General features: G+C 46.7%; 1 protein-coding gene across 4 annotated transcripts in view; it reads right to left on the reverse strand.

Annotated features, from left to right (window-relative positions):
• Positions 1–11,904, reverse strand: part of UPF1 (UPF1 RNA helicase and ATPase) — a 36,746-nt gene extending 24,842 nt beyond the window's left edge. Inside the window, exon 1 of one of the 4 annotated variants that reach the window (XM_049098081.1) lies at positions 11,412–11,904. In XM_049098081.1, coding sequence (XP_048954038.1) covers positions 11,412–11,642 — 231 coding nt within the window. In that variant the 5' untranslated portion in view covers positions 11,643–11,904. The remainder of the gene's footprint in view (positions 1–11,411) is intronic. The other 3 variants (XM_049098082.1, XM_025458126.3, XM_025458128.3) reach the window with 3 other exon arrangements.
• Positions 11,905–15,066: the final 3,162 nt, after the last annotated feature.

The following is a 15,066-nucleotide window of genomic DNA, read 5'->3' on the forward strand; positions in this document are numbered from 1 at the left end:
TACAGGTGTAGAGCCTGCTTGAGATTCTCTCTTTCCATCTGCTCCCTCACCCCCATCATCACCCACTCACATGTGTGCTCAAAGAAAAAAAAAAGTTGGGATCCCTGGGTGGCGCAGCGGTTTGGCGCCTGCCTTTGGGCCAGGGCGCGATCCTGGAGACCCGGGATCGAATCCCACATCAGGCTCCTGGTGCATGGAGCCTGCTTCTCCCTCTGCCTGTGTCTCTGCCTCTCTCTCTCTCTCTGTGACTATCATAAATAAATAAAAAATTAAAAAAGAAAAAAAGAAAAAAAAGTTCCTTTTTTAAGGCTGAATAACATTCCACTCTATGGATATACATTTTGCTTATCCATTAATTCTTCAGTGGGGACTTGGGTTTCTTCTACTTTTTAGCTGCTGTGAACATAGTATATATACAAATTATCAAATCCCTGCTTTCAATTCTTTTGGGGATATGCCCAGAAATGGGCTTGTTAGATCTTATGGTAATTCTGTGTGTCCTATTTTTGAGGAACTGCCATAGTATTTTCCACAGAGGCTACGCATTCTCCATTCCCACCTACAGCGCACAAGGGTTCCAACTTCTCCACAGACTCATTGATCTCATTATCATTCTTTTGTGTGTTTTTTTTTTAAATAGCCATCCTAATGAATGTGAGGTGATCTCATTGTGGTTTTCATCTGCATTTCTCTGATAGCTAATGAAGCTGAGCATCTGTTCACGTGCTTGTTGGTCACTTGTGTATCTTCTTTGGAGAAATGTCTACTGAAGTCCTTTGCCCATTTTTAATTGATTGTTAAGATTTTTTTGTTGTGTTGTCCTCTGAAATTCTGGTAGTTGGCTATCATTTCAAAAAGTCACCCCTGGGATCCCTGGGTGGCGCAGCGGTTTGGTGCCTGCCTTTGGCCCAGGGCGCGATCCTGGAGACGCGGGATCGAATCCCACGTCAGGCTCCCGGTGCATGGAGCCTGCTTCTCCCTCTGCCTGTGTCTCTGCCTCTCTCTCTCTCTCTCTCTCTCTGTGACTATCATAAGTAAATAAAATCTTAAAAAAAAAAAAAAAAAAAAGTCACCCCTCTGGCTTCCCCTGACACATGCAGTGGCGATACTAAGTGTGAGGCTACTCACAGGGCCAGCGCTGCTCACTCACAAGGTCTCCTGGTATGATTGCCCCTAGGCACACACAGTGTATGTGACAAGTTATGGCACCTGGATTTAACCTTATGGCAGTGAAGGAAGTATACATATCACACTTCAGAAGGCAACAATTAGAAACCGACATCTGTGATCCCACTTCAACTCAATACACTGCTTTCCCAAATACTTGAGGTAACAAAGTTGTTTTTGTTTTTTTTTTTAAAGATTTATTTATTTATTCATGAGACACAGAGAGAGAGAGAGAGAGAGAGAGAGAGGCAGAGACACAGGCAGAGGGAGAAGCAGGCTCCATGCAGGGAGCCCGATGCAGGACTCGATCCCAGAACTCCAGGATCATGCCCTGGGTCAAAGGCAGGCGTTAAACCACTGAGCCACCCAGGGATCCCCGAGGTAACAAAGTTTTTAAGAATATTAAGAAACTCAAACTTCTTTTTACTTGATCTAAAAGTGTTCTTTCTATAGATCTGATAACCTGAACTTAGATAAATGGATACTGACACCTTTTATGACTTAACTTTGATCATCTTTCATCTTTCCAGAGAAACGTGGTACTTTTCTAATCTAATCTCAGCAGAAAAACACCTTAAAACCCAAGATCACCTAAGAAGGTGGTCTAGGAAGGAATCAGCATGTGGGCCCACCTCTCAAGTTCAGAACAGTACTTACATTTTTAAATGGCTGGATTAAGTGCCTAATAATATCCTCAATTTTTCTGCTTCTCCTGTAAAGTCTAGAATATTTACTCCTGTAAAGTCTAGAATATTTACTATCTAGTCCCTGAAGAAAATGTTTACAGAACAACTCCTAAATTTTTTTATCAGGTTGCATAAGCTTTTACATATAAATAAATGTCCTTGGTGATATCTGAATCTTTACTTTCCTGAAATATCAAACTTTGTACATAGAGTAATATAGAAAAGTGCATACTACCCAGGTGCTGCTCTCTTTCAACCCACTCTTGCCTTATCTGGGCCTCAGATCCCACAGTTCACCTCCCCTAACCAGGGAGAGAGGCGTGAACCAGCAAAGGATACATCTACCAGACATGTGGGGACCCTCCCTGTACCACACTTACCCCTTCAGGTAAGGGGCAGGAAATTTAGGTCTAATCTCAGAATTCCTGGGGGACAGTATGATACTGATACAAGGTCAGGTAGACTTTCCACACCTCCACTAAAGCCGGGGAAGCTGGAGAGAAGAGTTCAGATTTCCAAAGCCCCAGTAGTCCTCCAGCTTCCTGGTTGGGGAACATGTGCACGTGCACACACATGAGCGCATACACATATTCCCAGTTCCCATGCAGCCCCATTCCTGCCTAGCTATGATCTGGCCACAACACAAACTGGCTTCTATAGCTAGGTTGTTAGTTTCTCCCTCTACTCTCTGGAAAGCTTTAAGATAAACGTTAACTTCAAAAATATATTTGACCCCAGAAGCTATAATTAAATTAGTTAAAACAAAGCACTAGAGAGCACAGAGAGGTCTTACAACCCGTGCCAGGTGACCTGACAGGAGGACTGTAGGGTCCTGGTCTTTGGCCAGTACAGGATTGAGGTCCTCTGAGGTTATCAACCTCTCACTTCCAGCCAGGATCCCTGAGGCCTGCCAGGCTGAGGTGCAAGACACCCCTGTAATCACAGGCACACCAAGCCCACCCCCAGGAACCACGTCACTGGGGAAACAGTTCATTCCCTCACCTCTGCTCTGAGTTTGAAGTACACCTTCTCTGCTATTTGAAGTTTATCTATGAGCTGCTGAGCTGATCAAGGCTGCAGGCAGAAATTTCTGCCCAGGGACAGTTCCATACAACTAAGTACAGAACTCAAGATTGTGCACATCTTGAGGATAGCAGGAAGAGCAATCACTTCAGACCTACATTGACTCCTCAATGTCTGAAAAGTGTTATTTTTTTTAAAGATTTTATTTATTTATTCATGAGACACAGAGAGAGAGAGAGAGAGAGAGAGAGGCAGAGACCCAGGCAGAGGGAGAAGCAGACTCCATGCAGGGAACCCAACATGGGACTCGATCCCAGGACTCCAGGATCACGCCCTGAGCCCAAGGCAGATGCCCAACCTGTCAAGCCACCCAGGCATCCCTTAAGTATTTTTTTTTTTTTAATCTCAAAGTTTAAGTAAAAAGAGTGGGAAGTCCCCTTTCCCTCAGTGTGGCCCCAGGCAGAGGGGAGTGGCAGAATCTCTAAGCCTTACCTAAGGAAAAGGCTAATAACAGAAGTTCTGGCCTTCCCCCAGCTTTTGAGAAAGTTCCAAAACTACAGAGAATGAACAACACACACCCGTCACCTGAATCCACCAGCCACTCACATTTTGCCATGCTTGCTCTCCCCCTCTACACACACACACTTTTATTTTCCTGATCCATTTCAGAGTCACAGGCCCCAGGAAAAGCACTTTCTCCATATAATCATAATACAGCTTCCAACTGGAGAAAAATACTGATGAAATTGATAGAATATTGCTATCCAATGAGCATGGTCACAATTCCCCAACATCCTAATAATGTCCTTTGTAATTTTTTACATTCAAGACCTAGTTAACACATTACTTGTAATGTCTCTTTAGCCTTCTTTAACCCCTTAGTTTTAACCACATGTAAATGATGAGATTCAACCATTTCTGACCTATGAGGATGACGTCACACGGTCCAACTCAAGAGCCTGGTCCCCAGCTTCTGGACAGAAAGGATCCTCACCAGCCTCTTCTTTACAATGGACCCTTTTCCTGGTCAGCATGCTGAGTCTAGCCCTATGGTTCATTTCAATGCTGAGTATTCCTGACATGTCTGAGGCATCCCTAGCTAGCCTTGGGCTGCCCCTGTCTGCCCGGCCCTGGGATCGCCACTCTCAAATAAGCTCACTCCATACCTGCAGAGAGAAGGCAGTGTGTGACAAGGGGGTTCAGTCCAGAAGCGAGGACATCTCACAGGACAATAACCCCATCTAGACCCCAGCTCAGGGGCATGAAAAGGAGAGAGAGGGACTGCCCTGGAAAGCAGGAACAAAAGACAAGACAATCATATTAACGCTGGGCCTCACAGGGGCCCAGATCAAGCCAAGACATTTTCTGACAAGTGAAGAATCTGACTGTGGAGAAAGGGAAGCCCCGAGTACTAGATGATCCCAAAAACTATTGTCGGTGCTGTTCATCTGACAACAGCAGTACTATGACAAAAAAACCACCTTTTTGTTTCCAGAAATGCGCACTAAATAGGAAAGGTCAAAATGAGTGTGTATTGCTAGCTCATATGGCTCAATCTCAGAAGGAAGGGTAAAATGACATGCTGGATTCACTTTATAACTATTTGGCAATGAACAAAAAGGGGGAGAGGAAAATCTTCACAACTGCTGAATTGAGGAGATGGATGGTCAAGGTTTGTTTTACATAGAGAATTCATAACCAACATTTTTACATAATACAGATGGACAAGGTGGCCTCCTAAAAACTGGGTTATTAACTCTATAGAGCCATGCACTCAAAAAGACTAATGGAAAACAAGCACAGCTCCAACCAAATACCTTCCAGTCCAGGATAAAGAGAGCAACCTCCCCAGATTCACGGTCATCCCTGGCCGCTGAGCTCTGCAAGGAGCTAATAAGCAGAATGGAGGGTGCCATGCTCAGTTGTGACAAAGAGCTACCTGCAGAGCTCAGCAAGCAGCCTATGTCTAGAAGCCATCCTGGCAAAAGTCTGGAGGAATCCTAAGAAGCCTGGTTTGGCTCTGTAGTCCAGCTCACAAGCTGCTACCAGACCAAGGCATATTAAAAGCCAACAATGACCCTTTCTCAGCATCCCAGTGTTTTATCAGAGGAAGCAGCAGGATTCGGCTATCAAGGAAAGCTCCTCTGGCAAAAAGAGTTCAAAGACCCCCTGAGCATAAGACCCAGACACCTAGAAAAGGGAACACTGAAGATTCAGCCAGATTTGCTGCCCTTCTGCACCTTCCAGGCCACACTGTTCTGGGTCCCACTGAGCAGAGCTGGGTGTCAGGACCTTTTCTGTGGTCAGGACTATCCCATACCACTGAAAGACCACCCTGCCAGGGTGGCAACCCACAACTACCCACAATCTGCCCCCTCCAGCCTCTATGCATGCTGCTCTGATGGGCCTTTCTCTCCTGCAGGGCTTCTCACCCTTCCTCTCAGAGTAGTGCCTCCAAAGAGTCAGCTGACCAGCACCATTCTCACCCATACCTCCCACCAGTGTGGAGCCCTTCCTCACTCTTGGAGGATCATGGGCTCCGATGAAAATCACATACAGGAGCTAATGCCTGCTCTAGCCATAATTCCTTATGAGGACTCAGGGGCAACAGGTTATCCAGTGCAGTGAACACATCCCAGGAGGAGTGGCCACTCTGGCTGCCTGGTACTGTGATAGCTCACACACTCCCTGGTGCACACAGGCACATATCCAAGCACAATGCACTCTCCCTGAGCTCCCCTTCCAGCCTTGTCCACACTCTGCCAGGTCCACCCACCATCTTAGGGCCCTTCCTCTCAAGTGAGGTCATGGTACCCTTCAGCAGCTCTATGAGGCTCCAGGATCAAGCCCAAACCCCTTGGCATGGGATACCAGTCTGCACCCACTCTCCATCTAAACCAAGCCAAAAGTAGTGTCCCATGCCCACTCCTCTGCCTAGCAGGCATGCCTTCCTGAACAACTTAAGGACCACTATTCACAAAGGCTTTCCCTCTGCAGGGCAAACCACTCCCTCTTTTGGGCTGTCATAACCCCTAAGGTCAACTGCAGTCTGGGCATTTCTAACAAAACAACTACAGATAGCAATGGATTCACTTTGACACCCAGGCTTCACAGAGCACAGCAAGGCAAGGAAGCAGCAACTGCTGAGAGGGCAAGAGCCAAGGAGGACCAAGCTGAAGAGGTTGGCCTGACAACAGATATATGAGGGTTCCCAGGCTCATCGTGAAAGCAGTGTGGCCAGGCCACGGTTCCTGACTTTGAACTCAAGTGGAGGGCTTGGGTACACAGGGTGGTGAATCTCCCCAACATGTGACTGGGAGTGGCCGAACACAGGGTCACTCCATTTCCCTACATTAGAGCTATTGAAGAGAGACTACAAAGTTTAACAGGAGCAAAAATGAAGGAAAAGAAAAGAAAAAGAGGAGTGAAGGAAAATCAAAGACAATGAACAATGTGTGATTGAACTCTGCCAATTTACTAGAAAAACACTGAACTGCACACTTAGAAATAAGAGACTGTATAGTACGTGATCATACCTCAATAAAGCTATCAGAGAGATGTCTCCTTTTTTTGGTTGTGGGAGCTGGAGAACTTTTTTAGTTAATATTGACAGTGTACTAGCGTTAACTCTGCCCCCAATTCTACTGCATCTGGGTTAAGAAATTGGGATAAAGAAAGAGTCATTTCACTTATGTGACTGATACAGAAGCCCTTCCTCTCCCCAAATTGCCCATTGAGTCCGAACCCTTTGGAAACAAACCAGGGAAATCCAATAAGGGGAAAGTGCCAGACAAACACTTGCCAGAGCTCCTGCAAGGTTACCCGTGTCTTATCTCCAATTTTCTCAAGGTGTGCTTATATCACAGCTGAACTGAGTGTTCATGAAACCAGATGGAAAAAGTCCCAGATTTTAAACTCACCACTTTCAGGAACCCCTGAACTATACTGAACTCATTCCTCCTCTTCATAAGCTACAAGCCAGTAAGCAGATGATCTGTTTACCTGGCTGCTCAAGAATATGTCAGGACAGCCTTCCATGATGAATTCTGAAGGCAGCCAGGACTATGGTTTTAAAGACTAAGTTAGCAACTCTTTAGCCAAGTATCTTACTAGCCAAGTATCTTACCAGTTGAATAGGAAAAACAAGCCCAAGTGTATGTACTCAGCACTACAACTGATGGGGGAACCAAACTGGCACAGTTGGTAGAGAGACTCTTCATCTCAGGGTCATGAGTTCAAGCCCCATGTTGGGCAGAACCTACTTTAAAAAAAGAATGCCTGCGTGGGTCAGTGGTTGAGCATCTGCCTTCAGCTCAGGGTGTGATCCTGAGGTCCCGGAATCAAGTCCCACATCAGGTTCCCTGCATGGAGCCTGTTTCTCCCTCTGCCTCTGTCCCTGCCTCTCTCATGAATAAATAAATAAAATCTTTAAAAAAGAAAAAAAAGACAACTGATGAAGAGCCCCTGTTTACCTGCTGATGGTCACTGGGGTTGTCCCAGTCTGAGGCTCTCATAAACAAAGCAGGTATAAGTACTCAGAGCAGCCCCAGGTGTAGACAACTGTCTTTGTTTCTCTGCTGGGCCACAGAGGTGTAAACCATTCTACCAGCAAGGTATGACTGCTCCAAGTGGTTTTCCAGCCTTTTAAGGAATCTAAGCCACTCTTATGAGTGGGTAGTGATATCTCCACATGGTCTTGAGTTTCATTGAGGTATAACTGACATACAATCAACAGTGCATGTTTAAAGGATACAATTTTATAAATTGACATACATCCATGTATGTAAACACCCACAATCAAGATAATGAACATATCCATCACCGAGTCTTCTTATGCCCTTTGTCATCCTTCCCTTTTTTTCTCCCTCCCCCAACCACTAATCTGCCTTTTATTACTATTAGTTAGCACTTTCTAGAGCCTTATATGAACAGAATAAGAGTCACAGAGTATATACTCTTTGTCAGAATGCTTCTTTTACTCAGTGTAATTATTCTGAGATGCATCCACATCATTGTGTGTATTAACATTTCATTCTTTTTTTTTTTTTTTTAGCTGGGTAGTGTACCCAACTCTTAGATTTCTTTTTTTTTTAAGATTTATTTTTAAAAAATAATAAAGATTTATTTATTTATTTATTCACGATAGAGAGAGAGGCAGAGACACAGCAGAGGGAGAAGCAGGCTCCACACTGGGAGCCCGACGCGGGACTCGATCCCGGGACTCCAGGATCACGCCCTGGGCCAAAGGCAGGCGCTAAACCGCTGAGCCACCCAGGGATCCCCAGATTTCTACCATAATACCCATATTTGAAGAAAACTTGAGAGTACTGACCATCAAAAGGAAATATTCCAACGACTGTAACACCAGCTATTATGCAAAGCACTTCTGAAATTACCTTTCCCTGCCCTTTGAGGGGTGGGGGAATGGCCCAGCAAAGAGTCAGATAATCAAAAGAAAATGGTCCCTTGTGTCTTAAGGACACCTGACAGGGCTATGTCAGCCCTTGTCATCCTAGGATCTCAAAGGCTTTGAGAAATACCAGTTTTATTTCATAAACAAGAAAACAAGTGTTATTTGAGCTCAGCAGGAGTCACCCTTGCCTGCCATTCTCCTACTCTGGCACTGACACACATTCTGCCTCTAAACAAGCTTTCAGGTAAAACCAACTGAGCATCGGGCAGCCCAGGTGGCTCAGCAATTTAGCGACGCCTTCGGCCCAGGTTGTGATCCTGGAGACCCGGGATCGGGTCCCACGTCGGGCTCCCTGCATGGAGCCTGCTTCTCCCTCTGCCCGTGTCTCTGCCCCCCTCCCCCCGTGTCTCACATGAATAAATAAATAAAATCTTAAAAAAAAAAAAATCCTGAGCAAAACTGGTATCAAATGTGGCTGCACGTTGGGAAACAATCTGGCAGCTCCTGGATGGGTTACCCACAGAGCTACCACACAACCCAGCAATTTCACCTACAGCCACACAGAAACTTGTACACAAGCGTTCACAGCAGCATTATTTATAATAGCTAAACATGGAAACAACCCAAACATCCACCAACAGATGAATGAATAAATAAAATGTGGTCTGTTTATATTGTGAAATATTCAGTCACAGAAAGAAATGGGAGTAGACATGTGTTACAACATGGATGAACCTTGAAAACATGCCAGACACAGAAGACCATATATTGTCATTTCTATCAAATGTCCACAGTAGGTAAACCCAAGACATTAAGATTAGAGGTTGCCTGGGGTTGGAGAACGGAGGACCAACAGGCTAAGATCTGTGGGGTTTCTTTTTAGGGTGATGAAAAATGTCCAAAAATTGATTATGGAGATGGCTGCACAACTGGGGATATACTAAAAGGTACTGAACTGTATACTCTAAACTGGCAAACCATACGGTGTTATGAATTCTATCTCAGGAAAGCTGTGAAACAGAAGTGGCTGCACAGCATTTGATAAGTCACAGCCACTTATCCAATAAGATAAAATCAAAAGGCATTCAGAATGGGTTTTTTGAGTCTTTCTGGAAGCCCCATCGTACAGTTAGCTATACAGCCAACTCCTGAGGACAAATAAGGAAAATCCCAAATGTTGCAGGCAGCCAATGCCACCAACTGGCACAGGAAATAATCAACTTTTTTCCACTTTCCAATTCTATTCAGACTTTCCTGCCTCCAAACTTAGGGCCTTCTCTTGCAATAAAAAGGATATTCCCCAAACACAAAAGTTAAGCTACAGGTGAGTGGGTCAGAGTTAATTAAAGGCAAGGAAGGGTAAACCCTTTTGATGTCATGAGAACTCAAATGAGCTAAACTGCAACATTTACCTAATTTGGAGAGTTTAAGGCTCTTGTTTTACATAGATCAGTGTCCAGGTACAGAAAAATAGATCATTTCAACTTAAAGAGAAGGACACACCCTGCAATTAATCACACAGAACTGCAAGGACAACACTAGAAGTCAGAGCTGCTGCTTTATATTAGTTACAGTTTAAAAAGAATTTGCAATAAAACAATTACCTTTCCCAATCCTGAGCTGCCATGAATCCTGGCACATTGCTCAATGGAGAGATTTTTCTCCTTAGCCTTCTGGCCATGCTGGACACAAGTTATAGACAGTGCTAACCGGTCCACCCAAACATGAGGCCAGGTCTCACATATGTTTAAAAGTAACAAAACTCCTATACTCCCTTTTTACAGTTGTGGAAACAAGTCTACAGAACATGAAACTACAGGTGTTATGAGCTGCCAGCCGCTCAGGCAAACTCTCCTCTCTACCTTCCTCCACCATATGTAAACCAAACTGAAAAAACATACATACTTGCACACCTGTTCTCCCTGATGCTCCACCCAACAGGCATCTATTTTTAAGGAATCTGAGGTTAGAATGAGTCAAATGTTTTCTGCTTCTATTAGGGGCTAAAAGAAAATCCAAGTGGGTGGTCTACCCACGGGAGTGACTCAATCAACTAGAATGCAAGCCCTCCTCCCCCAAGGACAGTCTGAGCTCACACTGGATGAGATGGTGTGGCTCTCCCAGCCCTGACGGTGGGTCCTCATACCAAGGGACACCTGTGACAAGGTATCCCAGCCCAAGACCCCAGCCAGTGCCCTCTGCCACACCAGAGCAGGGACCTAGGTTCAGGAAGTGTGAGTGTGATACTTCCCATAACCCAAACTTAAAATATCCAAGTAGCTTTCCCCTAAACATTCACTAAAAACATTCATTAAAAACAACATTTTCCAACGTGGCAGTACCATTTATGTAAAACCCACTAGCACTACCCCATTGGAGGAACAAACTCAAATCTAACTTTTCCAAGGCAGGGTTGTGGAGTTACATAACAGGTCGGTTTCAGCAACAGGCAATACAAGGAGGAAAAACAAAACGCAACCTGTCTCTTGAATAATCTTAATAGCCAACGAGTATGGGGGTCTCGATTGGTGGCAAAAAATCGGTTTCTGCTGCAGGAGCTTCGACCCTCTCCTCTCCAGCGTCCCAGGGCCTGGGGAAATTTGAACCCGCGGCTCAGTAAGCATGATTGGGGGGGAGGGGTGCTGGGACCACAGGTGGGGGGGGGGGCAGGGAGGACGGATCGGCCAGTGGGGGAACCCAGGCAGATCACCCCGGCGCTGGCTTGAGCAGGGCACGAACGCAGCAGGAGGGAAACTCGGGGACAGGTCATCCCCAACCTGGCCAGGGACCGACCGACGGCAAGTCACCTCGGACACGCCCGGAAGGGACTTCGGGCAGGTGACCTAAGATGCGGCCTGAGGTAGATCCTGAGCAGATCACCCGGACCCAACCACAGCCGGACTCCAAACAGAACTACCCAGGCCCAGCTGGAGACGGGAACCCGGGGCAGGTTACTCCGGGCCCGGCCGGAATGGGAGACTCGGGGAAGGTCAGCCCGGGCCGGGCCTGAGTCGGGGACCCGAGACAGGTTACTCCGGACCCGGCCAGAGGGCAGGACCCCGAGCAGGCTCCCGGGCGCCGCGGCCCAGCCCGGGCTTCCGGCGCCGCCATGTGCCGCTCACCTGCGCGTCCAGCTGTCCGGCCGCAGCGCCCGCGCCAGCGCCGACCGGGCCGCCCGCGCCACCTCCTCCGGGGCCGCCGGGGCCACCCGGGGGCGTCTGCGTCTGACTGGGGAGGGTGAAGTCGGTGAACTCGAACTCCGAGCCCTGTGTGTCGGCGCCGAGCAGCTCGGCTTCCTCGGTGTCCAGGAAGGTGAGCGTCTGAGAACTGGGCCCGTACGCCTCCACGCTCATGGTGCCGCCGAGTAGGGCCCTCAGGCCGGCTCCGCGCCGCACTCGAGCCCGCCGCCGCGCTGAGGCCTAGGCCGCAGGCCTCGGGCCACCACCGCCGCCGCGCCCACGCTCCTGAACCAGACTGAAACGCCCTCCGCGGCGCGAGCTGGGCCAAGAGCCACGCGTGCCGAGCCTCCGCTGCTGTCGCCGAACCCCTCAGCGCCGCTGCTCCCCTCGGAGCCGCCCGCCGCTCGCAGCCCCCGGCAGGAACCGCCGCCGCTGCCGCTGCCGTGCGCGTGCGCGAGCCCGACGCCGGCGCAGGTGCGCGTGCGCGAGCCCGACGCCGGCGCAGGGCGCGCGCGCTCCTCGCGGACGCCTCCAACCGCGCCCGGACGCCCGCAACTGAGCGCGCCGGCGGAACACTCAGAGCGCACGCGCAGGGGGCGGGTCTTCCAACCGCCGTCGCGGCGGCCGCACGAGGACGTGGTCCCGCCCCAACCGCTGTTCAGCGGCGCGGGGCGGCGAGACCCAGGTAGTTGCACCGGTGCGGGTGGCTGCAGTGCCTCACGTGAATTGAACACTACCAGGTTGCTTTACAAAGGTGGTCTCGGAACACCCAGTTGAGGATGCTTGGCAGGGACAGTGTACCTCCATCTCTGGGAGAAGCTCCCTGGGCCTCAATTTCCCCGTCTGTAAAATGGGGGTCCTGGCATAGCACAGATAGATGCTCAGTATTCGTTGTTTGAAAAAAAGAATGGGACAGTCCTTAGCATGGAGGTTGGCCACAGGGCAATGGTGGTTGCTGCTGCTTCGGACGATAATCATAATAACAATAATGTCAATTAATATAGTAATTATTACAATAGCTATAATAATATATTGTAATTATAGGTTACATTAATTATAATTGCATAATTAATAATTTTTAATCTTATTATTCAGAGGCTATACCAAAGTGATTGGGAAAAAAAAAAAAAGTGATTGGGAGTGCTTGCTTTGGGGTGAAATCCTGACCTGGACACCTGCTAGCTGTGTGATTTTGTACAAGTGACTTCACTTCTCTGAGTCTAGAGTTTCCTCCCCTGGGAAAGGGAAATCCTATCCATTAAGATGGGATGAAGAAGCGCTTCTGGATGGCTCTCTGTGTGGAGCCTGTCACTTGATCTCTGGGTGGTGAGTTCGAGCTCCACGTTCCATGTAGAGATTGCTTAAAAATAAAATCTTTTTTAAAATGTTGGGGAAAAAAAGGTGAGATGAAGAATACATGCACTACTATTCACTTCCTGAAGTATTTATAAAAAAGCATTTCGACATGCACAGAAGTTGGCTTGTTCACATTACACAATCTTTCCCAAGGGGAGAATAATGCCCCGACACAGTAGGTGCTCAGTAAAAGTTTGTCCAAGTTCAGCTACTGGTTTATTAACTTCAAGCCTCAGCTTCCTTTTTTATATAGTGACTGGGAAAACCTCTCCACATCCACTTCCCTTTTTGTTGCAAGATTCTGGCGCCTTCTAAATAATTGAAGTCAGTTCACAGGGCTCCTGGTTTGCACAGCTACACTAAAAGTTCCTGATTCTGTATGGTTTCTCATTTTCCAATATTCCTGTCATTACATGATAAGAGATTCCTTTTTCTTTCTTTACATCTTTTCTGGCCTCCTACTATGCAGTAAAATGTGGGAATAGAGAAATTGAATAATTAGGTTCCCAGAAAAACAGAGTTTAAGAGGAAATTCCAACAAGCCAATGGATGGTTTCAATAAAACACAAAGTCCTCTTTGGAATAGTCAATTGAATTGATAGAAGCATTTAAGACCAATCTGGTAACACCTATCACAGATTTAAATGCCTTTTCCTCCCCTCCTTTGACTTAGCATTTCCACTTCTAAAGATTTCCTCTTTATTTTTTACGTACAGTCACATTTGCAAAATGACATTTTGGATGATATACTAAAACATTATTGAAAATGAAGGTGGTAGCGGAGGAATTGTGGGGGAGGGAGGAAGATAGACCCATATAGAAAACTAGTAGCAGCATGGCAAAAATAAGTCCTTATCTGGAATTACTTAAATGTAAATGGATTAGGGCCACCTGGGTGGCTCAGTGGTTGATTCTGGGGTTCTGGGATCGAGTTCCACTTCAGGATCCTTGCAGGGAGCCTGCTTGTCCCTCTGCCTATGTCTCTGCCTCTCCCTGTCTCTCATGAATACATAAAAATCTCTTTAAAAAAAAAAAAAAAAAGGGATCCCTGGGTGGCGCAGCGGTTTGGCGCCTGCCTTTGGCCCAGGGCGCGATCCTGGAGACTCGGGATCGAATCCCACATCGGGCTTCCGGTGCATGGAGCCTGCTTCTCCCTCTGCCTATGTCTCTGCCTCTCTCTCTTTCTCTCTCTGTGACTATCATAAATAAATAAAAATTTTAAAAAATTTAAAAAAATAAAAATAAAAATAAAAATAAAAAAAAAAAAAAAAAGAGGGACACCTGGGTGGCTCAATGGTTGAGCATTTGCCTTCGGGCTCGGGTCATGATCCCGGGGACCTGGGATTGAGTTCGGCAGCGGGCTCCCTGTGGGGAGCCTGCTTCTCCCTCTGCCTGTGTCTCTGCCTGTCTCTGTGTGTCTCTCATGAATAAATACGATCTTAAAAAAAAAGGGGGGGGTATCCCTGGGTGGCTCAGGGGTTTGGCGCCTGCCTGCCTTTGGCCTGGGGTGCGATCCTGGAGTCCCAGGATCCAGTCCCGCGTCGAGCTCCCGGCATGGAACCTGCTTCTCCCTCCTCCTGTGTCTCTGCCTCTTTCTCTCTCTCTGTGTGTCTATCATAAATAAATAAATCTTAAAAAAAAAAAAAGGCAGAGATTGTCAGATGGATTTAAACTAGGGGCACCTGGATGAAGAGTCTGACTTGTTTTGTTGTTGTTATTTTTGTTTGTTTGTTTAAAGATTTTTTTGTTGTTGTTTAAAGATTTTATTCATGAGAATAATGAGCCTTTGACTTTGGCTCAAGTCATGACCTCAGAGTCCTGGGAAAAAGCCCCAAGTCAGGCTCCCTGCTCAGCAGGAAGCCTGCTTCTCCCTCTCCCTTTGCCCCTCCCCTGGCTCATGTTCATTCTCTCTCTCTCTCTCTCTCTCTCTCTCTCTCAAATAAGTAAAATCTTTTTAAAAATGTAAATAAATAGGGACCCCTGGGCGGCTCAGCGGTTGAGTGTCTGCCTTTGGCTCAGGGCATGATCCCAGGATCTAGGATCAAGTCCCATATCAGGCTCCCTGCATGGAGCCTGCTTCTCCCCCTGCATATGTTTCTGTTTCTCTCTCTGTATGTCTCTCATAAAAATAAATAAATAAATAAATAAATAAATAAATAAATAAATAAATAAATAAATAAAATCTTTAAAAAAATATAAATAAATAAAATGTTTATTTTTTAATTAACATTTTATTTTATTA

This window comes from Canis lupus, chromosome 20 (assembly GCF_003254725.2).
Source record: "Canis lupus dingo isolate Sandy chromosome 20, ASM325472v2, whole genome shotgun sequence".
In the NCBI taxonomy this organism is placed as follows: domain Eukaryota; kingdom Metazoa; phylum Chordata; class Mammalia; order Carnivora; family Canidae; genus Canis; species Canis lupus.